We start from the raw sequence: 26035 nt of genomic DNA, 5'->3' as shown, positions 1-26035 counted from the left end.
TAATCAGCAATCAAGCCCAACATATTCCACATAATAATTATTGGGTCAAAGGTCATTTGGGTTCACAACATATCCGTATAAACGCATTTTAGTGTTTAAAAAGTGTTAACGTTTGTTTTTAGAGCCTATGTCAATGTCATATTAAAAAGAGAATGGTCTGTATTTTTTTATTTTTGGTCATTGGTTCTCAGGTGCCACGATAAGGGGGTTAAGTACAGCCAAAGGGTGTCACGGTGGGTCAAATGGTGCCATAGTTTGCCAAGGGGTATCAGGATGGGTCAAGGGGTGTCAGAGTGGGTCAAGAGGTTTTAGGGTGGGTCAAGGGATATCGACTGTCATGGTGGGCAAGGGGCGTCAAGAAGGGTCAGTATAGTTTACGGGGTGCCGGGGTGGGTTAAGGGGTGTTAGGATGGGTTAGCGGGTGTAGGGGGGGGGTTAAGGAGTGTCATGGCATACCAAGTGGTGTCAGGGTGGGTTAACGCGTGTTATGATTGATTACGGAATGTCACGGTTTGTTAAGGGGTGTCAAGGGGGATCAAGAGTTGTCAGGGTGGGTTGGTGTATGTCGGGCTGTCAGGGTAGGTTAAGGGGAGTCATGGTGGGTTAAGGGGTGTTAGAGCATGCAGTTTGTCAATTTAACAGAACTTGCCAGGCCAACTTTCAGATATAGTTTGCTTTAACGGATTACATACCCAAAAGGATTTATATTGATTAATACGATTAATTTCAATCACGCTGACATAATCATTACAATTATACAAGATCGTTTAATTTTCGGCATAATCGTCCCATTATTATAGGCATATTAGTCCCAAGATTGTATCTTGTTTTGTTTTTTCCGTAATGAGAAACGCAATCGCAACTCTGGCATAGGCCAGGAGAAATTATGCATTGGTAGATCACCAGCGCTGTCCCCGATCGCAGCCCTATTTACCCTTTTTATAATGAGCACTCCATTATAATTTCCTCTTATGAAGGTGACTTGGGAATAGTTCCTTGAATTATGTTTCGTCTCTATGCTTACTTACAAAACATATCAGAGCTTTACTTAAGCCTATGGATGACAAGGCTTTTAGCTACACAAGCAAGTGTCCCACCTTTGCAACGGTCGACCCGTGATGTACTAAGGCAACCGGCAGGACTAGCGTAAAGCTATGGAAAGTGTCATTGAGGAATAATGAAGTTCATTGGTAGAACATTAACACTGTCACCATTGAAGCTTATTTTCACCTTATGATGTATACAGGCTGTATCAAAATGATTGGTACACGTCAATTTTGATGTTTATTGACAAATCTGTATCCTCCAAATGCATCATTGGATACTCTTGAAATGTCCAGAATTAATCTATAAATTATTTTCATCTTCATGTTGAATTTTGATGGTTCAGACTCATCCATTATCAATGAAAACTGATGGGTACCAAACATACAATATCAAATATCGTCCCCTTTATGCAGCTTTGTGAAAAAAACGAGAGCATTTTCAGCGTAAATGTGAATAAACAGCAAAATTTGCAGTCCAATACCTTGGTAAGCGTGAATTTCATACTGGGCAGGCAAACAACATGTGCCGTAATTCCCGTTGTGCATAATAATGACGCAGTGCGTGTGGGGGTGCACTGACAATCAATACACGTTCACAGGCGGCACAGGAAGCGCGACCGTGACGTACGAGGCTGGCGAAGATACAGGGCTGACAGCCCCATTCAAAATACACGGTTAGCAATTACAAATGGAAAATTTACATACTTGCAGTGGGGTACTTTGCAGAACCCCGACGGTTTTAGAGTAAGATAATTTTGCTTTGACACCACATAACAAATTTAGAATTGTTTGTGAAGATTTCATGATTATGTGTTAATCCAATGGCGACCTCAAAATTGGCGATTTTCATACAAAGTTGTGACACCACTCCCCACAACAAGGTTTGAAGGGGTGGCATATTAACCGTGGCATGCTCTCTAGTATATTTTTTGTATTCCTCTTACCGTTCTTAGTAGAGTTTTGTGTCAAAACTACCAAATAAGCCAATATTGGAAGCAAAACAGATGGTCTGTGACGACAATATGCCTATCCTGCAATGCCATCCGTACGTTGAACGGAGCTCTTTTTCGCATCCATGTAGTACCGATTCAGAAAAAAGCAAACAAAATGTATTTCCTCTTCCAATGTACATTTCAAATGAAAGTAAAAAGTTTAGTTTAGGATTATAAAGGGATAGAAAAAAACCTACTACCGTCGGGGATTGGACCTTTACCTGGTGTTCAATGCTACAGCGCTCTTACCGATTGTGCCACGGAGTCAGTTGTATTTGCGTTGGGAATTTTAGAACTTATATGTATATAATACCATCTTGGAGCCGAGTCTCTTCAACCGTCAATACGGTTCGCTCTTTCCACACTAACAATATTTGTGTGAATGACGCGAAACCAAACTAGCTATTGAGGAGACTGATTCATTGCGATTTCATTCATAATTCCCTGCCCAGAAGTCCGAAGTATTTAAAAAGTGGTAGCCACCATGGTCGCTGTTTTTGCATGATTTCTCCAGAAAAACATCGACTTGGAGCGTCAAATTTCAGGACAGTAACGAGAAGCTGAGACCATGATGATGTTTCTCTTCCTACTTGACACTCCCAAAGCTGCTACCCAGCAAACACAAAAACGTTTTAAAAACGTTTTAAATAAGTTATATTTTGGCTTTTGGTTTAGGTAAAACGTTTTAATAACATTAAAATGTCGGGTTATATAAAGGTCATGATAACGTTTTAAAACGTTTTGTATGAAAACGCACTACATCAATATTTTTCAATGTTTTCATAAAATGTTATTGTAAACTATTTTTGCAAACATTTTTGCCAAATATTGTGTCAATATTTAATTAACATTATGTTAAAATATTTGAACCCAGCAAACACAAAAATGTTCTTAAAATGTTTTTTCAAAACCTTCTAATAACATTTAAATGTCGGGTTATATAAAGGTCATGAAAACGTTTTTAAAACGTTATTGAAAATATTTTGGGGGAAACATTTTTCGCAAAATATTTTTTCAACCTCAAAATAACATTCTGTTTAGAATGATTTGTATCAAGTTTTCAAGAATGTTTTTGGAATGTTATTAAAACGTTTTTATACCCTTTATATAACCCGACATTTAAACGTTTTCTGTAAAACATTTTGGTTTGCTGAGTAGTAGATTATCAAAAAATGTTTTTTAAGGTTATGAAAACGTTTTATACTCTTGATATACCCTTTGTATAACCCGACATTTAAACGTTTTCTGACAACCTTTTATAACCTTTTGCGAATGATGTCGAAAACGTTTTGTGTTTGCTGTGAAGGCATTTGCTTAGTAAAAGCCTCTGCTTCCTACTTAAATTAGGAAGAAGTGGGTGCACCAACCTCTATAATTACAGTAAAACCCAATGTTGCACTTTGTGATTTATAATTATCTATCTTTATAGATTCAATCCAACGATGTACTTTGATATGTTATAACGGTGGTTTCTGTCCAGGACGACCCGATCGGTGTTTATGTCCACCGGGATATACAGGGGAGCAATGTGAAACAGGTATGGTAACTTGCAATTGATATTACAGCTATAACATATGAATATTTAATTATTATAATCTAAGACAGAATTAAAAATATTTTTATGCGTCTGACGTCACTGTCAATCAAACTACCCACGATCCTTGATTTGTTAGTAGCGCGCTAAAGGAAGATTAATTCATCTGGTGCCGATCGGAGAAAAGGAATCCGGGCAGGAAATGACGAAATATTACGGTACTTTGACATGCAACGCAAAAGACATTTTTCTAGGCATTGATCAGTGTTGAAATGAAGAAAGTTCCCTATCACTAAGACTTTTGAGACGGTTTGTATGTTTGAAGTTGCAAAATTAACCATAGGGCACGTTGTTTTACCATAGAAAATCGTTAGTTAAGGTTGAACTCAGTTATAAATGATGACAGTATTCCCCAGGTAAACGCGATATAATTATTAGATTATATACGGAGAACTCCTACCAACGAAATAATGGTATTTTAAGTTTCTGAGCTTTTACGAATTGGTCAATTAAAAGGGCATTTCGTGATCCACAGCATCATCCCCCCACTTTTCTCCAAAAAAGTTGAGATTTTTGTATCACTGGAAACCTCTGGCTACATAATGTTTATATACAAAATATTTCTTGCAGATAAATTCGTTTAGCAAAGATATCGCGAAATTTGAATTTCGTTCTGGTGCACCAGAACGAAATTACAACGTATTGTCTATGGAGCAGTGTATTCACATAATCATGGATAACTCGCAAACGCAAAATCGGAATCAACTGAAATTTTGGGAATAAGCTTTTTTCGTGGATATCTACTGAAAAATGTCATAAAAAGAGAATGCTATGATCACGAAATACTCCTTTAAGTGTTCAAAATTGCTTTTTGACAATAAGGGCTCAGGGGCTAATAGTTGGCAACTTAATTGAAATGAATGCATTCAGAAATATGATAGAAAATTATTATATCGACAGTTTCTGTTAAGGACCTTGAATCTTGCAATAAATAATTGTTACAGCAAACATATGACTACTTAATTGTTATCATTCTGTCTTGGTAGGCAAACAATTTGCTACAACTTTCACGAAAATCGGAGCAACTTAAAATTTGGACCCCTATGCAAACTGGAAATTGACCCTGGCCTTGACCTGTTGCGGCTCATAAATTCTGAACCGTAGATCGTATTGAGAAAAAAAATACATATTTGTAATCCTTGGGCCTAGACAAATAATTTGATATTTGAACACTTTCAATTTTTGACCCCTGTATAACCTTGCGGGGTCATTTTGGGGTCATTTATTTTAAAATTCTCAAGAGTAGGGTGGCACCCGCCAGATTCTGAACGAGTAGGTCTCAGAAATATTTTTTTTTAAAGTTCTGCGGGCGGCTACTTTTGACTCAAGCTAAATATTCCCATTTCAGCACCAAACTATACATAGATGTCAAAGAAATGCTAATCACTCGCACCTGTAAGATTAGTATGTTTGAAAAGAGCGGTATTGTATTCAATCTATGATTGCAAACATACTACACAGGTGATGAATGCAACCTGCTTGTAGTGCAGGGCGATTTATAGATGCCCTGCATGCTTTTATCGATTGGCTCCAAACAAAGGATTTGAACCGGTGTCCTTCACCGTAATCATAATGGCGCAGTGCAGTCCATTCAATCAAATGTTGTCACCAACCTATTTGATCGTAGTGCATTTGTTATGTGTGTGAGACGAACTGTCGCGGTAGATTATAATCATACTTTTAATGAATGCATGTGAGAAGTCCGCCATAAGTTTGGTATGATTCGTAATATGCACAACTTCAATTCAAAAATTGTTTTCATCTATTGCTATGGTAGTTAATCCGATTATTACGTCACTTCTGCAGCGAATAACCAATAACCAGCACAGAGGAATATTTAAGTAGGCTACTGCGATCTACTACTGTTGTCCAACACCCCCACTAGGCCACAGCTAGCAGTGAGCAAACATGACACCATGCATATACTTACAATAAAAACACTGTCAATATGCTGGTCGATTTCACAGTTTATCATGTTTATGTTATCTACAGAAGATGTGAAAAGAAGGCACATTTATCCAAACGGTTTCATTTCAGCACATCACATTATAGTTCTCATTGGGTGCCCATTTCTTGTTTAAAGGAATTTTTTTATTAATTCTGATTATATATTATGTTTTCCTCTAGACGTTATGAACGATATTAACGAGTGTGAAATTCGGCCACCACTATGTCCAAAGAACTCCACGTGTGTTGACCGGCAACGCGGGTATGATTGTGTACCAATCAGCGATACAACATGTGGACAACCTGAAAGTAAGTTGTTTGTTGTTTTGTTCATTGCTGCTCTACATTATTCGTTAAAATTCGGCAGAGTGACGAATCGAGAATTTTGAGAAAATTGAGTCAATGTATGCTTCTGTTTTATGTTTCAAGTGATCTTTCATTTCCACCAAAAAATAACATGTATAGGATGTTTGTACCTTCCTTCTTTGGAAGAGGCAAGGCTGAGTTCCTGTAGGCTGTACCATCTGCAGTGCGGAATGCGATAGTAGCGATGTAGTTTGTATTTTCTGGCATACCATGTTTCCTTTGATTAGCCTCATCGATGAAGGGCATCACACCAGTTGCTGTGGCTTTTAAGGTTTTGTCATGACGCCAGTAATTTTTTGTTGTACCGCCCACTTTGCAGTGAGAAGTTGCAGCCATAGGATATGGAACAGTGTACAGTTGCTGTGATGGTATAGCTGGCAGGATCCTAGATTGGTCTTGCCCCATAATCTCAGGTTCGTGGGAGTTGGCAGTTGATCATGTATGGCGTTGATATGGAACGACAACAGCTCGGATGTCCACACGTACAGCAACTTCTTCCATGATGTGTCAACTTGCATGGTGGAGTCCCACTTGAGCCACTGTACCTGCTTAGCACAACCTAGACAAGCATATCATAATCCACATCTTTGACAAGACCGGTCAAGCACTTGCTGTGTTTATGCGGCTTCATGTCTTTGATTATATTTTGGTTCTTTTTAAAGACAAGGCCTGCTCTATATATCTGTCCTCTGCACATCTCATGACGTTCTCTCTGCTCTAGTTCCTTGACTCCATTCCATCTGACTTGCTTTGCCTTCTTTTGGAGACAGTTTTTGTATAGAGCTTGAGTGCTTCCATCCATAGAGTGTTTGTTGAGATGGTACTTGGTGACCTGCATGCACTTTACAGAAGTGGTGAGCCTCTTTAGCTGTAAGCCGTATCTATTCCTACTTCGGTACAGGGCGGTGTTGGTGGTGCATCGGCTTACTCCAGCCCATCGCTGCAAGTGTTTGGTGCACGTAACCTCCAGATTCTCGAGGAACGTAATTGGAAAGTTCTATATATATGGCGAACTCCCATGTCAGTTTGGGTATGATTGCGTTGTTGTAGATCCACATCTTCACGATACCGTTGAGTTGGCTCTTGGCCGTTGTTTTTAACATTATGTGCCAGTTTGTATTTCACGGATTGTCTGATGGCATGGTCTTTCAAGTCTTCAAAGATTAGCTTGCCAAGAAATCTCATCCGCTGACTGCAGATGCTAGCAATCTCTCCTCCATCAATTGTTAACTTAGGGGCGGATTCCCACTTGAGCCTCTGTACCTGCTTAGCACAACCATATAGGTAGACAAGCATTTCATCTTCATCCACATCTTTGACAAGACCGGTCAAGCACTTGCTTGATCATTTGTTAACTTAGGGTCGTATACTGAGTTTTTTGTCCTTCTCGTCTTTGTATACTGTTTTGGACGAACTTCGTCATTGCATGCGACCGGCATTTGATTGGTTTAGCTTTCATGGTGCGTGTCCACTTGAGGAAGTCATTGACTATGTTTGTAATCGGCGGGCCTTATAACATCGCGGATTAATATCAATATTTTATTTTGAGAATTGTCTCATGACATCTCACCAGAAGCATCACGAATTATTAATTGAAGTCATATACTTTATCTACTTTTTAATATAGACTATAATATCATGAATATTGGTCAACTATATCACTCTTAACGTCGGTCTACTTTTCGGCGTAGTGGTAAAAGCCTAACAATTCCCGCCGATTAGGAGCTGATCAAACTGTAATCTTCTTTTCTCGCAGATGCACAAAAGATGACAGGTGAATTCACTTTCTATAAATTCGAAGACGAACTAGTCTCTCTTGGTGCTGGAGAAAGAATAACGAGTGGACATGTCGAACATAACTATTGGTCAGCAATTTTACGACCCATGGTGAGTAGAAAATTGCAAGGTCCAAGGCTCCACTTCAATGTCCCAGGGCCGGTCTTAGACCCTCCCTCGGATCCATGGATAACGACTGGTACTGTAGACTATATAACATTAAAAATCAACCCAGGAATCAGCGCTCACTGGACTTTCGCGTTCACTAATAATACGAGTATGTTTCTATATTGCTGCATGGGTCGACTGTGTGTGTAATCAGTGGCGTCGATTTGTGGATAATGGGTTTTTGGCATTGAGAAAACTAAGGGGAGGGGTTACAGGACTTTGGCATTTTTTTCATAGGGCATTATGTAATTATTTATTGTTACATTATCCAGAGATGGACCCGAACCGAGACTGCGGGTCAGTCTGATCAGCGCTCACTGGACTTTCGCGTTCACTAATAATACGAGTATGTTTCTATATTGCTGCATGGTTCGACTGTGTGTGTAATCGGTGGCGTAGATGAAGAGGAATGGGTTTTTGGCATTGAGAAAACTAAGGAGAGGGGGGGGGGGGGGTTACAGGACTTTGGCATTGTTTTCATAGGGCAATATGTAATTATTTATTGTTACATTATCCAGAGATGGAACCGAACCGAGACTGTGGGTCAGTCTAGCCCGGTCATAGGGCCGGATAACCTTTTGCTGCCCCTGGGCACGGTAACATGAGTGGTCCCCTGGCTCTTCGGATGGTACAACTGTTTACAAACCGCGCAAAAAATGTTGCCTTATTGAAGCTAACTGATTGAAATTGGAACAAATTTGAACTTTTTAAGCTAAAATGATATGAGATTAAATTGGTCAAAATCACACACACATCCCCCAACGCACCCCCCCCCCCACACACACACACACATTGGCGTCAAGTTTAGCCCCCACAGTGTATTTTACCCATAGAAAAAATCATGCGTGTACAGATCACTGACAGTGACGCAATCAACCAATCAGCATTCGGAAAATCGTTGACCCAGTGACGTCATCGCTGGATTTTTATTGATAGATTTTCTAGAATCGTTCAAAAACATGAATTTTAATTGCAAATGTTTAATTTGTTTATCTATGAATGTCAATGTCTATTGACACAGTGTATTAGCATAGTGTTGAATGCGCTGAGGCTTAGGCCTACATACTGCAGTTACTGTCCGTTTTCCTATACACAATACACAGTGCTCTTACCATTGACGCGTGACCTCTACAAATAGCCTACGTTAAAAGTATGGGGATTTGCCTAGTTAACGTCGCTGTGTGAAAAATAACCGGCCAATATTAAAAGTACTCTCCTAAAGTTCTAGAAAATATAGTTTTGTAACATGTCCTAAATTTTTAGCTAATTTAAATGTTTGGAAATATGCGTACTTTGGTGTTTTAGTGTATGTTATAGGTAATAGTACATTGCCTAGTTAACGTCGCTGTGTGAAAAATAACCGGCCAATATTAAAAGTACTCTTCTAAAATTCTAGAAAATATAGTTTTCTAACATGTCCTAAATTTTTAGCTAATTTAGATGTTTGGAAATATGCGTACTTTGGTGTTTTAGGAAGGATATGTAAACGACAGATAACACCAAAAATATGAAGAAATTATTTCCAAACCGTGTTAAGTCTGCAAACCACCATGCTTCTCATTTTCAAGAACGCTGGTTAACAATAAGCACGTATTGTCTCATTTCGTATACAAAGACCACACAGAATTGTTCTCTAGCGCTCGCTTTATAATCGTTCACCCAACTGAAACTGTAATCCCAGCGCATTGCTCCATTGTACGTGTAAAGCAGAAACATATGTTGTGTGTATTTAACCAGAGAAGATATGATTTAATCAGTTGAGCTGTTTTCAATGATGAGTGTTATCTTGGTTTAATAGCTTTTAATGGGGTTTAAGTCCTGCAAAGGTCGAGGTGAATTCTACTGTAGACATGACTGCATCATGATGAAGCGGGTCCGTTGCAAATTTTGCGGACCTGTTGTTTTTGTGACATTAAAAATCCATCTTTCGCATGACCTCTGTGTGTGTGTGGGGGGGGGGTGTGTGGGGAGTATGGGATGGGTATGTGTGTGTGTGTGTGAATGGGCGGGTCAGCTATGCGCGCATGGATTCTGTTGATAACGATCTGCATACAGAAACACTATAATACTGCTGGCTGAGTGTACCAGTCATAGAAGGGTGTAAAATATAGCCATATAAATAACTTTTCGTAAAAGCATTTTACACATGATGCAGTCATGTCTACAGTAGAATTCATCTCGACCTTTGCAGGACTTAACCCCATTAAAAGCTATTAAACCAAGATAACACTCATTGAAACAGCTCAACTGATTAAATCGGATCTTCTCTGGTTGTGCACATGTGTCTGTTTTACATGTGCGATATCGCAATAAAGCTGGTATTATAGCTTCATTTGGGTAACCGATTATAAAGGAAACGGAAGGAAACAATGGTATGTGGACCTTTGTTCACAAAATGAGACAATGGCCTGCTTTTTGTTAACCAGCATTCTTGAAAACATAATGATTGTTGACTTAACACGGTTTGGAAATAATTTCTTCATATTTTTGGTGTTATTTGTCGTTTACATATCCTTCCTAAAACACAAAAGTGCGACCCTCTCCAAACACCTAAATTAGCTAAAAATTTAGGACATGTTACAAAACTATATTTTCTAGAATTTCATAGAATACTTTAAATGTAGCTTGTACCTGTTTTTTTGTGGCATCCTTCAGAAGTGAGCGGTCCGTTACCAATATAGCTCAATATTGTCGGTCAAATCTCCATTCAATTAACACGGGGAGTTGGCTAGCTATGAGCTAGCTATGCTTTGCCCTCACTCATATTCTACGAAAGTGCGACCCCTTCTGAACATCTAACCTAGCTGTAATTTTAGGTCATGTTAGAGAAATATATTTGCTAGAAGTTTGGAGAATACTTTAAATATTGGCTGGTTATTTTTCACACAGTGATGTTAACTAGTCAAGTGCCCATTCTTCCAACATACATCATTTGTAGAGGTCACGCGTCAATGGATAGAGCACTGTGTATTGTGTATAGGAAAACGGACAGTAACTGCAGTATGAACAAAGTCAATGTTTATTCTCAAATACATTAGAATTCATCTCGACCTTTGCAGGACTTAAACCCCATTAAAAGCTATTAAACCAAGATAACACTCATTGAAACAGCTCAACTGATTAAATCGGATCTTCTCTGGTTGTGCACATGTGTCTGTTTTACATGTGCGATATCGCAATAAAGCTGGTATTATAGCTTCATTTGGGTAACCGATTATAAAGGAAACGGAAGGAAACAATGGTATGTGGACCTTTGTTCACAAAATGAGACAATGGCCTGCTTTTTGTTAACCAGCATTCTTGAAAACATAATGATTGTTGACTTAACACGGTTTGGAAATAATTTCTTCATATTTTTGGTGTTATTTGTCGTTTACATATCCTTCCTAAAACACAAAAGTGCGACCCTCTCCAAACACCTAAATTAGCTAAAAATTTAGGACATGTTACAAAACTATATTTTCTAGAATTTCATAGAATACTTTAAATGTAGCTTGTACCGGTTTTTTGTGGCATTCTTCAGAACTGAGCGGTCGGACCAATATAGCTCAATATTGTCGGTCAAATCTCCATTCAATTAACACGGGGAGTTGGCTAGCTATGAGCTAGCTATGCTTTGCCCTCACTCATATTCTACGAAAGTGCGACCCTTCTGAACATCTAACCTAGCTGTAATTTTAGGTCATGTTAGAGAAATATATTTGCTAGAAGTTTGGAGAATACTTTAAATATTGGCTGGTTATTTTTCACACAGTGATGTTAACTAGTCAAGTGCCCATTCTTCCAACATACATCATTTGTAGAGGTCACGCGTCAATGGATAGAGCACTGTGTATTGTGTATAGGAAAACGGACAGTAACTGCAGTATGAACAAAGTCAATGTTTATTCTCAAATACATTAGAATTCATCTCGACCTTTGCAGGACTTAAACCCCATTAAAAGCTATTAAACCAAGATAACACTCATTGAAACAGCTCAACTGATTAAATCGGATCTTCTCTGGTTGTGCACATGTGTCTGTTTTACATGTGCGATATCGCAATAAAGCTGGTATTATAGCTTCATTTGGGTAACCGATTATAAAGGAAACGGAAGGAAACAATGGTATGTGGACCTTTGTTCACAAAATGAGACAATGGCCTGCTTTTTGTTAACCAGCATTCTTGAAAACATAATGATTGTTGACTTAACACGGTTTGGAAATAATTTCTTCATATTTTTGGTGTTATTTGTCGTTTACATATCCTTCCTAAAACACAAAAGTGCGACCCTCTCCAAACACCTAAATTAGCTAAAAATTTAGGACATGTTACAAAACTATATTTTCTAGAATTTCATAGAATACTTTAAATGTAGCTTGTACCGGTTTTTTTGTGGCATCCTTCAGAACGGAGCGGTCCGTTACCAATATAGCTCAATATTGTCGGTCAAATCTCCATTCAATTAACACGGGGAGTTGGCTAGCTATGAGCTAGCTATGCTTTGCCCTCACTCATATTCTACGAAAGTGCGACCCCTTCTGAACATCTAACCTAGCTGTAATTTTAGGTCATGTTAGAGAAATATATTTGCTAGAAGTTTGGAGAATACTTTAAATATTGGCTGGTTATTTTCACACAGTGATGTTAACTAGTCAAGTGCCCATTCTTCCAACATACATCATTTGTAGAGGTCACGCGTCAATGGATAGAGCACTGTGTATTGTGTATAGGAAAACGGACAGTAACTGCAGTATGAACAAAGTCAATGTTTATTCTCAAATACATTAGAATTCATCTCGACCTTTGCAGGACTTAAACCCCATTAAAAGCTATTAAACCAAGATAACACTCATTGAAACAGCTCAACTGATTAAATCGGATCTTCTCTGGTTGTGCACATGTGTCTGTTTTACATGTGCGATATCGCAATAAAGCTGGTATTATAGCTTCATTTGGGTAACCGATTATAAAGGAAACGGAAGGAAACAATGGTATGTGGACCTTTGTTCACAAAATGAGACAATGGCCTGCTTTTTTTTTAACCAGCATTCTTGAAAACATAATGATTGTTGACTTAACACGGTTTGGAAATAATTTCTTCATATTTTTGGTGTTATTTGTCGTTTACATATCCTTCCTAAAACACAAAAGTGCGACCCTCTCCAAACACCTAAATTAGCTAAAAATTTAGGACATGTTACAAAACTATATTTTCTAGAATTTCATAGAATACTTTAAATGTAGCTTGTACCGTTTTTTTTTGTGGCATCCTTCAGAACGGAGCGGTCCGTTACCAATATAGCTCAATATTTTCGGTCAAATCTCCATTCAATTAACACGGGGAGTTGGCTAGCTATGAGCTAGCTAGCTATGCTTTATACCCTCACTCATATTCTACGAAAGTGCGACCCCTTCTGAACATCTAACCTAGCTGTAATTTTAGGTCATGTTAGAGAAATATATTTGCTAGAAGTTTGGAGAATACTTTAAATATTGGCTGGTTATTTTTCACACAGTGATGTTAACTAGTCAAGTGCCCATTCTTCCAACATACATCATTTGTAGAGGTCACGCGTCAATGGATAGAGCACTGTGTATTGTGTATAGGAAAACGGACAGTAACTGCAGTATGAACAAAGTCAATGTTTATTCTCAAATACATTATGGTGTAAATATAAATATAAGCATTTGAATAATTTAACAATAATTTGAACCTGAAAAAAAAATGGACATGAAAGTTCATGAGTGATTTTTGATTTATGGGTGCTGTCACTTTGGAGCTAAGGCAATATGTATGACGCATTTGCTTTGGCCTTGTGGTAAATGAGGACAACGTATAAGTTCCTGGTTGTTCCATTGTCTATGGTTCATAAGCTTGGAGTGAGGCATCTCATCCAAATTTGGCCTAAAAAATTAGGGTATAGTCTGTATACCTCCTCGAGTCAGTAATTTAGATATTGTTTTTTATTCAATCTCTAAATGTAATGAAGATAAGTGTAGGCCTACATAAGTATACATTTTCAGAAAGGAAATGATGCAAGGAATCCAACTAGCATAACAGATAGCAGTTTTTGAGAAAATCTTAAAATTTGATTTTACTTTACTGACTCGAGGAAGGTATACGGACTATAGGTAGGGATTTTTTTAACTTTTAAAGCGTAACTTGTGTAAATTGCATTTGAAAAAGGTCTTAGAACTTTTTCTTCTTTTTCTTATAAATTTAATTACTTTTTTTTTTCTTTTGATTTTTGGGTTTTTTTGGGTTTTTTTAAGTCAGGGTCTGGCCTACTTTTAGGGTAGGTAGGGTTATACGCCAATCAAACAATTTTTTAGGCATAAGTTTGCTCTTGGAATCGACAGTCGATCCCTAGTATAATGGAAGACAAAGATATAAAAAAAAGACTAGTTTGCGTCTGACAGGGTTTCTTTTTTACGTCGCCTTAATGATGTTCTTCCAGTCAGTTGGTCAAATGGTCATTGCTATAACGGACAGAATTAAGGCAATAATGTGTGATTTGCATAAAGAATAGATTCCTATTTAAATGTTTGTTTTCACTGATCACATTATTCTCTTTTAATTTCGAGCCAAACAAATGAGGTATAACGAAGAAAATTGCGATTTCATTCCAGCGCCTACAATACGTATACTACGCTCGCCGATCGTGCACGGAGCATCGCGCTCAACGTGTGTACACATAAGCTGACATTCACGGGAGATGTTAGTAAGCAGTCGATCGATGACCTCTGAATAAAACCGGGAAAAGTTAAATTTTATTGCTATTAAAGCACTTCAGGCTTAGTCTTTTACATGGTATTTTAGTACACCGCTGGACATTATAATTATGCAAAAGTAGAAATCCGAGTAAAATTGAGGGCGTCACTGTGAAGCAAATCACACATTATGGCTTTAAAAGACTAGTTTGCGTTTGACGTCACTGTCAATCAAACTCCATACGACCCGTGGTTAATAGCGCGTAAAAGGAAGATCAGTTCATCTGGTGTTGATCAGAGGAAAGGAATCGCAGAAAATGTCGAAAAGATACGTACTTTTACAAGGTAAAAATCAACTTTTCATCTCGATCGAGCTTAAACAAGCTTAAACAAACCGTGCACGATTTTGATTGACATTATGACGTCAGACGCAAACTTTTGCCTTTGATTATAATGACCTTGAAACAAAGTATTCAGTCCATTCCATCGAAACAAAATGTGCTGTAATGCCACAACTTAACACTTTATTTCTTTTTCTGAAATACAGCTGACTAAGATGTTTTCTGGGATCAACGGATTTATGTGTTTAGAATTATCAGAGCTCCGTAGTGGTAGTATAATTGTCAGTTATACTGTCTTCGCAGAAGAGGGCAGTGATCTTGCCTCATCGGAGATGAACGATATTTTTATGACTTTTGTAGATGCTAATGATTTCATCATAGACTCTACTGTCTTACTTAGACTTTCCGGTAAGTCATCTTCTTTTCCATGCTATAATAAGGGTTCAACTTTCCAAAGTATAAAGATAATTGACATATAATAGGTTGTTGACGTATAAAAACGTAGAAATTGTCGTTGAACATAATTTATTTGGCAATTGTGATGCGATCAAGCAAAATCAGTCGGAACTCGAAATTTTCAGTTTCTTATAGGATAGTAAAAAGCATTTACAAAGCTGTATTTTGCAGAAAAACTATTTGAAATTGAACAACCTGTTCCAAAGATATGAGCAATCATAGAGTTTCCAAAACAACTGAAAACAAAAGGAAATATTCTCTTTGTTTGGCTCTAAATCAATATTTCCGAGTTCCAACTGATTTTGCTTGATCGCATCACAATTTAGTGTCATCAATATTTGGATCTTAAAATAGTTTTGCGAGATTTGTGACATCAAAATCGATCGCTGCCAGGTCAGCTGGTTCAAGCTATCAGTGTTCGGAACCACGACCAGAATGATCACAACACAAAGTCAATGGGTTGGTATAACCGCGTAAACTTATAACTAAAGTATGACCTATTCATTACGACGTACGGCGAATATAACGTACGGACATTGTCGGACTTCGGTCATTTCGGTCGTTACAAGATTATAATCATCAATATGGATAATAGGCCCTATGTCACTAGGGAAAACAAGCATTAACCTGAGGTGGTGTCATTCAGCCCAATTTCGACACATGAAGAGCTTAGTAGACCTTAGACCCAACGCACTGAAGAATCTATTGTTCTATTGTGTCCGATTTGAGCGCTGACATATTGGAAAATGTTGCCAATCAATATTAATGAAGTCGTGCGATCGACACCTACAACTGTTCAATTGGGCGACTTTATTGTTAGGTGCTTTTATTCATACATTGGGCGTATCGAGCTGTATCGGTTGGTCCGCAATTATATTTAATATAGTATTATAGGCCTACAAGTATGATTTGCTTTGCTTTATTGATTGATTCAGAAATAGTATGGCTATATGCTTCTCGAGTTATCAGCAAATATATCACATTTGAGGTCCAGGGTAGACTCCTATATACGCGATGCTGATGTAAAATACTATGGTAGGCCTATACATAATAAAACACGATGTGGACCGCGGCTAATGTCCTTAAAATACTACAGTAGGAGTGATATCATAATTACTTCAAATCCTTATATGTAGACCTATTGGCAAACAATGTAGACAACTTACTTGTGTAGATTCTTATATCCACCACACAAAGCGCACACTTTGCTTATGCTGCTGAACTGTCCGTAGCGAAATGGTAGAGCAAAGCGTGTTCACTGAGTATAATCAAATGAGCGCCCAAACCAATTTGGGCGCTGCAATAGGTTGGTATTGTAGGTGAACCTCTGTTTTGTGTGCATGCGACAACTCACGCACACCCTTGGGATGGACTAGTACAAAAGGTACCTCTCGTTCGTATAGGCGCTTTTACGTGACTTTCGTTTCATCACTTATTGACAGTAGCCTGCCTATTATAGCGTTAATACGCTGGTCAGGTCAGTTACCGATTTAATGGCGGAAGCCCTTTGTCTCGAACAAAAGGTACCTCTCGATGAATAGCGTGTCGGTAACTCCAATTGGCACAAAGGAACAATAAGCGTTACATAATCTATTTCCTCTCCTTCCTATATAAACTCCTTGCTTAGACCCGCCTCTGGGTGAAATTGAGTTACTGGCATGGCATTATCGTGTGGGTAAAAATACATATTTTGGTGGTTGTTTGACCTTCTTACCACCTTCCCTTCCGGAGATCGTATATTTCCCGTATGGGCAATCTTAGAGAATTTCCGGAAATGAATATAAGTAGCCTTGAATGTTTTTTTAGGAACGGTTTTTGAGTTACTATGTTTGAAAATGGCATTTTGCCGGATTCCATTTAAAAAAAATCATAATCAAAAAAGTAAATGAGATATTTCAACTTTTCTTTTTGATTTTGAAAGCTTTAGTCAAGTTACATAAAGTAGTGCAAAAATTGCCTCGAATTTGATTGCAAAGGTGCTTTCTAAAAAAGGAGTAAATTTATTTAGTCACAAAAGCCCTTACATCCGCAAAAGGCGCGATAAAATTAAATAATAAAATATAGGCCTATAGGAAGGCTTGACAATTGTACCAAACTTATTCTTTTAGTTTCTATACATCAACACTTTATTCAAAACCACAATGAATCAAACCGAACAATTGCACAATTTTAAAAAATCTGTTTTTCTCAAAAGGTGGATGTGAGGGCTTTTGCAACTAAGCTCTTCATACATGTTATCAAATTTTTTCATTTTTCCATGGATCATTACTATGCATGCATATGGCCACGCAAAAAGGTTATGTTTTTATTTACTTTTTGTTTAAATGTGTTTTACAGAGCGACCGTGTTCCAATTCACCATGTGCAAACGGTGGTACATGCAATGTAGTCGGAGACGATTTTAGATGCACGTAAGTGATCAAAGCATTGTAACAGTTAATATACAGGGTGATTTAAAAAAGAAAAGTGAAATAGTGAAAAGAATCCATTTTTATTTAAGACCCGCGTTAAACCTTTTAGGTTTTAAAACATTTTATAAATAACATATCCATTAGTGATCTTGTGTGAAAATATCAAGGAATTAGCGTTTACCGTTTTGTTTTTATGACACATTTTATAGCGATACCCAATTTTTATGTTTGTCCAAGAGACATCTGAAATTTGAATGTCAACCCACTCTGTGTAAGGTTGATTTGGAACAACTGCCATTTTTTTAATAACCTCATTGGCATTGAAATAAAATGGAGCAAATGGTAAAATTATTGTTAATTTACATTTTCCATTGACTTTCTAAAATATTCTATGTACAAACAAATGGAGATAAATTCGAAACGAGTGAAAGCAAATGTCTGATGACAAAATAAATGACTTTTACTTTATTATGGACTATTTTTTGGACACATAACACATGCACATGGTAACTTTGGGGGCCCCTATTGGCCCAATGGCAAATCCGGCCCTGATTACACTTTTTTGACTCGCCCCGTACTTCTAAACCGTCCCTATCTTACACGTGAAGCGCTGCAGGCTGTATTATTTCGTCGCTGGTGGCGTACCACGAAAATTGCTATTTTTATAATTGAAGACCTGAGAACAATAAATCAAACAAGTTTTCAAAGTACTTTGGCAAAACATCAAAGTGTTATTGTTCAAAAATATATATTGATTTAGATAATGAAAATTGACTTTTTGGCAGCTTCGACCAACAATACGTCGTATACCCTTAATCTGTAGCCTTCTTGTTTTCTTCATGCAGATGTCCGCCAGGTTTGTATGGCAGCAGATGCCGAGACGTTATAGACCCAAGTAAGTGTAACGCACCCAAACGCATAACAAGCAATGATTATAAAGACCACTTCACATCAATGTTTATCACCAAAGACGAGGAACTGGTCTATCGATATGTTTGAACGAACCACTACACTGTTCAATGGCTTTCTTATACTATATATATGAAATGTGGAGAGCGATTTAAAATGCACGTGCCCTGAGCAAACTATGATGCGTACGCACACTGCTGGGCAAAGAACAATGGAAATTGCCATAATTCACTCGCATCCTGCCGGACAAAAACGTTCATGTCAAGTGGTCTATAGATTATCGTATCACCAGGATCAAGTTTTCCAAAATAGTGACGTTAAGATTTCAGCCATTCTTTGTGTCTTTTGGATCGTTGGCTATATTGAGTTTGGTACATGTATATTTAGATCATCTGCGTTTATAATAAACGCAATTTATTGTCCTTGTTTCTTGCCACCTGCCCTGTCCATCTCAATTTCGCTTTACCAATCATTTCCATGACGTCTTTGACTTAGTATGTTACTGCTTCTGACTCTGTAGAGCTATGTTTAGCATACTTCTTTCCATGCCTTTCTGTTTTGCGATGAGTTTTTGTTCAAGATCTTTAGTGTAGACCAGATCTCAGCACCGTAAGTCATGGTGGGTAACACACATTGATTGTACATACGCCCTTCAATGACATTGGCAACTTTTTATCACATCCAGCCTTGATTCGCAGTAACACTTCCTCTCTTGTGTTGTCTTCCATCTTGTCTGTCTTGCCCAGATGCTTGTAACTATAGACTTTCTATATCGATTCATTAGAAACATACATTCCAGCAAAGGTTTGTCAACTTTAAGGGCCCAAAATGTTTGCTTGAGCTAGCACTATCTGTGGAAGACAATACCGGTCGGTCGGATTTTGTAGGCTTACACAGAGGTCAAAATTACAAAATAGTCCGATTTCATCCATCGAAACTGGTCTCAAATTATTCCCCTTAACATTAGAAATCTCAATCATATACTTAATATACATTTTAAGTGCATGGTTGTATTGTCGTGTCCCACTTTAGAGTTCATTCAGCCAAAGTCCAATGTACAAGCATAACATTTAACTTAAATGATTTCATTTTGATTCTGTGGTTAAAGTATTAAAGACCGAATTAAAAGACTAGTGATTGGTTACTGACCTGCGCAGTACAGCATTTTGGCCCGGTTTGGTTCGTTTGCCGAGAGGTGTAACTTAAGGATACGATACATGATTTTCCGACAAGTTACTCATTTCGGAATGCGATCATGAATTTTGAAGAAAAAAGTTTCCACAGGCTTCGTTGGAACTCGAACCAGCGATTCTAAACTTCCTTCGATTACACGTCTAGCGCTTTACCGCTCGGCCACCGTGGCAGTTGAGCGGATGTGTGTAATAATAAAAGATAAATATCATAATGCCATCTTTAGCCTTTTCTTTACTAAAAAAAGACGCGTTTTGTAAAGATAGATCAGCCGTTTTATGCATAAATAGCACGCATGTTTGGGAAAGGTTTCAAACAAATAATAAAGACACTGATATGATGATGAAATTGCGTAAGTCGGGAATTATCTGCGTCGCAATGTTTTGTTTTGGTTTTACGAATTTGACCTTAAAATTTACGACTTCGTGACATTATCATTCGAAATCAGCGAAAGATATTTCAACACTATATGTCCTCATTCTTTCTCTAGAATGTTTTGTACATGTATGTGAAATAGCTTCAACAATGGTTGGCTGCATAATGGTAAAAATAGCCTTGACCTAAAAAAGGGAGAGAGGTACCATATTTACGGAGTCAGGCTAAATTTAAAATTGATATAAAACGTTTGTTTTTGATCGATTACAAAAATTAATTTTGTCGTATAAAGAAATTGTATCTGGCGTGACTTGCACTACAGTGTTTATTCCTAGGGCTCTTTGACTTCTTCAAATAATTTTTTTAATGATAGAGTGAATCCCCTGGCCCTCTATAATTACGCACAAAAGATCGAGACCCCTTAAGACAAATTTCGATTTTTCGGTACATTTTGAAAATTTGGCTTCTGTACATGAGTTATTTGACATTGACCTTATTTACTCTATAACTCTTGAACTAAGCATCCTAGTGAGCTCTAGTGCAATATGACAATTGCTTTTTATTCATAGCAATGAGAGGAACAATTTGAGATATATTACAGCATGATATAATAGATATTTTGGTCCCATTGTGACCTTGGACCCCTCGTGGGAAGCATAGGGGTATTGAAAAACCAAATCTAGTTTGTATTCTTTGAGGTGTAAAGATGTCAAAAAACATTGGTTCCACTAATATAGGAAAAAGGATCCCAAACCAAAAATCCCCCTTAGCGCCCTGTACTAACAATATGAGCACAATATTACGTTTTGTTACCTGGAGAGATTGATCATGTCTCGCCTCCTTTTTCAACCAAATCGACGGTAATAACTCTTATAGGGAGGGATCAACATGTAACCACAAATTGCCTCAGGCAAAACTCACTTCCTTGGAACCAAATACCACACAAGGTCATTTTTATGTAACTCATTGACCCATTTGTGTTATATACTGCCTCTAGCTATAATGACATCCTTGTGATCTGGTCAACTCGTTGACAGATACCAACCTCAGGAGGGAATTCAATTTTTGATCAATTTTCTCCAGGTAGTGAAACGTAATTTACATGTTGTTCATGTTTCAGACGCTGCAAATCGAGAAGGCATGTCTGTTCTCAACTGGAGCCTGATCATCATGGACATAATCCTTGTTATGACCGTGATTGGTTTGATATTGTGTTGGTTCTACATGTGTCGTCGTGTTCGACAACGTGCGATACCTCAACCCGACCAATACATTCCAGAGCCGACACCAGTTTTGAGCCAATTTGTTGAACAGCCTGGATTTGACGGAGCTGGGCTAGCTCACCCTATGGAATGGGTGAATGCAGGAGTGACCATGGATATGAACGTACCTGTATTGACGGATAATCTGATAGCTTCAGCGGGTTTGACACCCATTACTCCTTCAATAACAACAGGGGTGAGATTAATCTTCTTTGCTGTGTGTCGGGAAATTGTGATATGTGTTTGGTTTCTTGGCCAAAGTGAATTTATTTTGACCGAACAAATACGACCGATCCGAGCGGAAAAATGGCACATTTAATATATTTCTGTTTTGTTTTATTATTATTGTTTCATTCTTAGTATTGTATTATTATTATTCTTAGTCTTCTTCTTATTATTACTCTAGTCATTTCAGACAATTAAAAAAAAAACAGCTGAGATGACAGGACCTTTTGGCTGTGTGAAAGATAAAAGACATTTGAAAAAAAGTCCGTCCGCGCGTACTCTTTTTGGTATTTTTGTTGACTTGGCATAATTCTAATCTATCTTTTTTTTGCGTTCACAGATGATGGCGTCATGGGATCAGCCACTTGGGATTGCTTACTCTGTCAACAATGAAGATGGCACAGATATACTTTTTTAAGTAGGTCCTAATTCCATTTTATTTGACTTGAAAGAAAAGTGCATGACCATACATTTTTATGCACACAAACGTGCGCGTGGGTACAAAATTGACAGACGATATAATAATACCACAAAATATCTAAAATGGGTTTTTACAATATTGACCCGATGTTACTGACCCCCGCTTTAGAGGATCCACTTGCTTCTCCCTTCTACAGAGGATCACAATGTAGGAAACACATTTTTGCACAAGTGTACGGACTAAAAAGTGGCCTTTATTAACAAAAACGGCCGTTTTCCCGCTCAGCCTCTTTCATCCAATTATTTTTTTGGTGTTCACATAAATACGATCATGAGGTATGTAATGTACTTGCACAATGTTGTACAAACGAGCGCGCGAGTACAAAACAAACGATGTAAATATAAACAAATCTCACAAGTAAATACAAATAAAACATAACAAGTTCTTCGTCGGGTGCGATGGAGTAAAAAAGTCAATAGTCATCTGTAAATGTCTAATTGATAGGTCAAAATATGTCAAAGGGTAAAATCAAAATTGTACATGGGTAATTTTTTCAAAATGATTCAATTCAAATGAAAATAATGTCAAATAATCCGTCTAACAAAAGGAAACACAAAACGAATAGTTTGCCATAGCTACGGAATCTAGATTTCGTGTTACCTATGAACTGTGAAGGTTACATTATGCTCTATTGGATAGGGTTGTTGCATCCATAATGTGCACATGATTCTATATAGAATAAGATTACTTCTCCGTTATAGCAAACTATACCTCTTTTGTACTAATCTGTAAAGATGAATAATTTGATACTATTTTTATTCAATTTTGAGTATTTTGAAAATTTTAACCATGTACATTGTTATTTTATTGTTATTGTTATTGTTATTAAAATACCCTTTTAATTACCTATTTCACCTATACGTAAGCATCCTGGAGATACACGACCTTTGTCTTTTTTTTCTTGGGACCAGGGGAACAACATGTGATATTTTATAACGTGATTCAAGCATTATCCCGGCAGAATCTAAATCTACATACCCTGCTCTATTACTTGCAGCAAAAATTGTATTAGTCCCGGTATTAGTACGCAACTTCACGGTCAAACTGAATCGTCAATGATCTTATCCTCAACCTTTTCTTTTTATTGATTTTTTCAGGCAAAGTTGACTGAGAAACCGACATTAAGCAGCTGATTGTAACACACAGCAGTATACGCCAAATGGAAAAGTTTCTAAAAGTGTTTTTAGAATTTAAAAAATAAAATAAAATAAACGCTTATTTAATACACAGGCTAAGGAAGCCTGGTTACCGTTTTCGAAATAGCTGAGTGGGAGGGTCAATGAAATATTTTTATGTAAGTTCTGACACATCCGATGTATAAAAGAATATATGAATATTAACTTAATTGATTTGGTTTAGAAGGCAGAATATTTATTTAAATTTAAAATGCGCCATTTTTTGTTTAAAATTTAATGGAAATGAAGACTGAAAAAAAATCCCAAAATATGTTACGTTTTCTGTCTTTGTTTGTCATAATATTGTTAATTCTATACATGGTATGTCAGAGTTTTGTATGTACCCAGATAACATGGCAATATTGGTCCGACAGTGGCCCGATATATGTTCAATAATGGCCCAATATCATTTGCTCATGGGCCCAAGATTGGGCTTGGGCCAAATATTGGGCCAATATTGGACAAATTTAGGCTGCCACTGTGATGCCAATAGCTGCCGATGTGAACATTACCGATGGTAAGCCAAGATTGGCCCAATATGGGCAGCAAAATAATGCCGATGCCAAGATTGGCGTTCGAAAACCAACGTTGGGCCAAGTATATGCACAGGGCTGTCAACTCTCACGCATTGGCCGTGAGTCTCACGCATTGGGCCACTTTCTCACGGTCTCACGCCAAGGTAGTATAATATCACGCCTAGTAGGAAATCTCACGCAAATAGCTGGAAAATGAGTAAAATCTCACGCATCGTCATGAATAATTTGTACTTCCACCCCCCCCCCCCACCCCCGCTTTTCACATTATCGATCGCCGTGGCTCAAATAAACATGGTTCAAAATGAACATTGGAGTCGGTAAATCCCGGTACGCCTCTGTCTCACGCCAAGCAATTCCAAAAAGTTGACAGCCCTGTATGCATGTTATCTGGGTAGCTTCAAATGTCAAGATGGCTACTCATGAATCGAGTGGTCGATTGGTTTAGGGTACTGGCACTATACTGACATTCGTTCATAGCTATCAAAATGATAGTAGATGATCCCGACAATAGTGGATAATCCGAAAATGAAATTAGGTGATCCCTACAAGAGTATAGATGATCCAAAAATGATAGTAGATGATCCCGACAAGAGTAGATAATCCAAAAATGATAGTAGATGATCCCGACAATAAGTAGATGATCCAAAAAATGATAGTAGATGACTCTTATGAGTCTCCAATGAACACGTTTAACAAGATTTCAATATAGATTATATTAAAATCAAGATTAAAATATTATTATTGAATGCAAAATAGAGTATAATCATGACAATGTGCTTAACATGTGCTTTCAGCAAACCATAAATATGTAGAGGTGTTTATAGAAGTATATGTTATATAAATATAGCTTTATATAAGTCAGCTGTTATTAATTTACTGAAATATTTAATAGTTAAATCAAAATCATGTTATTATTGTTTAAATATGGCTACCTTCCTTCTGTCCTTTTATTCTCCCTCGTGGATTATTATTATTATTATTATTATTATTATTATTATTATTATTATTATTGTGCCACGGTGCTAATCCCTATAATTAAAGACAGAGATAAAAAGAATTTATCGCGTCTGACGTCATCTGTCAATCAAACTCGAGCAGGGTTTGTTTTACAAGTGTCGTGATGATGACTTGCTGAACGCGGCGGTACAACCGGGCGCCTTATTGTTAATTTTGCACCTTCAAACATGCAAACCATCTCAAAAGTTAGGTCTTATAGTAGGAAACTTTCTTTCGTGAAGGCACCATGTCAACAATGCCTAGAAAAGCTGCTTTTTGCTTTGTAAAAGTACGTAATTTTTCGCCATTTACTGCTATTCCTTTTCTCCGATCAGCACCAGATAGATCGGTCTTCCTTTTACGCGCTATAAAACCTGTGTATACCAATCAAGGATCGTAATTGACAGTGACATCAGACGCGATAAATTCTTTTTATCTCTGTCTTTAATAAGGGCTTTACATATCTATAAATGGAGGTCAAGACTTTTTTTATACTGTACAAAACGCATCATGGACATATATGTGACCCCTCGGCACAACTGAGCCCTGAAGTCGCCAATCATCATTTTTGAGATATTCAACCAAAATATTCTGCTTGAAATTAGCTTTAAAATGATGTATATCATGTCTATAGTACTTGACATTTAAGTAGTAAAAATCAATAAAACAGTCAATAAATCCTTTGTTTCCTATTGTTTTAGTCTCCTCCGCAGCCAGCTTGGTTACGCTCCCTCCACACAAACAGTCTGCCAATGATCACGAACTGGTCCTTTTTGATTCGCTAACGGTTTTCTGCCGACGTCATCCAGCTTGACGTCAAAGAAAGCTTTCAATTGGTCGATCGGCTAGACGGCTACTTTATTATTCATGAGCAATTTTGACCTGCCATCTCGCTAGCTGAGTGAGGTCAATCAAGTTCCCGTATGTACAGCTCTACGGCTACTTTCGTGTAGCCAATCAGAAACGGCGTTATAAGTGGCAATTGGCAGACTGTTTGTGTGGAGGGAGCGGAACCAAACTGGCTGCTGTGGAGACTACTATTGTTTATTGTTAAGTTCGATGGAGCATATCTCAATAGTGGCACTGGCGACATCC

The 26035-nt window shown here is 37.6% G+C and overlaps 1 protein-coding gene across 1 annotated transcript in view; it reads left to right on the top strand.

Moving 5' to 3' along the window:
- The window catches only part of LOC140158395 (uncharacterized), a 45614-nt gene extending 21606 nt beyond the window's left edge, over positions 1 to 24008 (top strand). Inside the window, exons 17-25 of the mRNA XM_072181488.1 lie at positions 3468 to 3575; positions 5760 to 5888; positions 7702 to 7832; positions 15131 to 15332; positions 17718 to 17790; positions 18636 to 18685; positions 21386 to 21723; positions 22093 to 22170; positions 23331 to 24008. Of these exons, the coding sequence (XP_072037589.1) occupies positions 3468 to 3575; positions 5760 to 5888; positions 7702 to 7832; positions 15131 to 15332; positions 17718 to 17790; positions 18636 to 18685; positions 21386 to 21723; positions 22093 to 22170 (1109 nt within the window). The 3' untranslated portion in view covers positions 23331 to 24008. The remainder of the gene's footprint in view (positions 1 to 3467; positions 3576 to 5759; positions 5889 to 7701; positions 7833 to 15130; positions 15333 to 17717; positions 17791 to 18635; positions 18686 to 21385; positions 21724 to 22092; positions 22171 to 23330) is intronic.
- Positions 24009 to 26035: the final 2027 nt, after the last annotated feature.

Source organism: Amphiura filiformis, chromosome 8, assembly GCF_039555335.1.
Source record: "Amphiura filiformis chromosome 8, Afil_fr2py, whole genome shotgun sequence".
Taxonomy (NCBI): domain Eukaryota; kingdom Metazoa; phylum Echinodermata; class Ophiuroidea; order Amphilepidida; family Amphiuridae; genus Amphiura; species Amphiura filiformis.
Note: the sequence above shows the minus strand (reverse complement) of the source record. Positions and strands in the feature narration are given on the sequence as shown.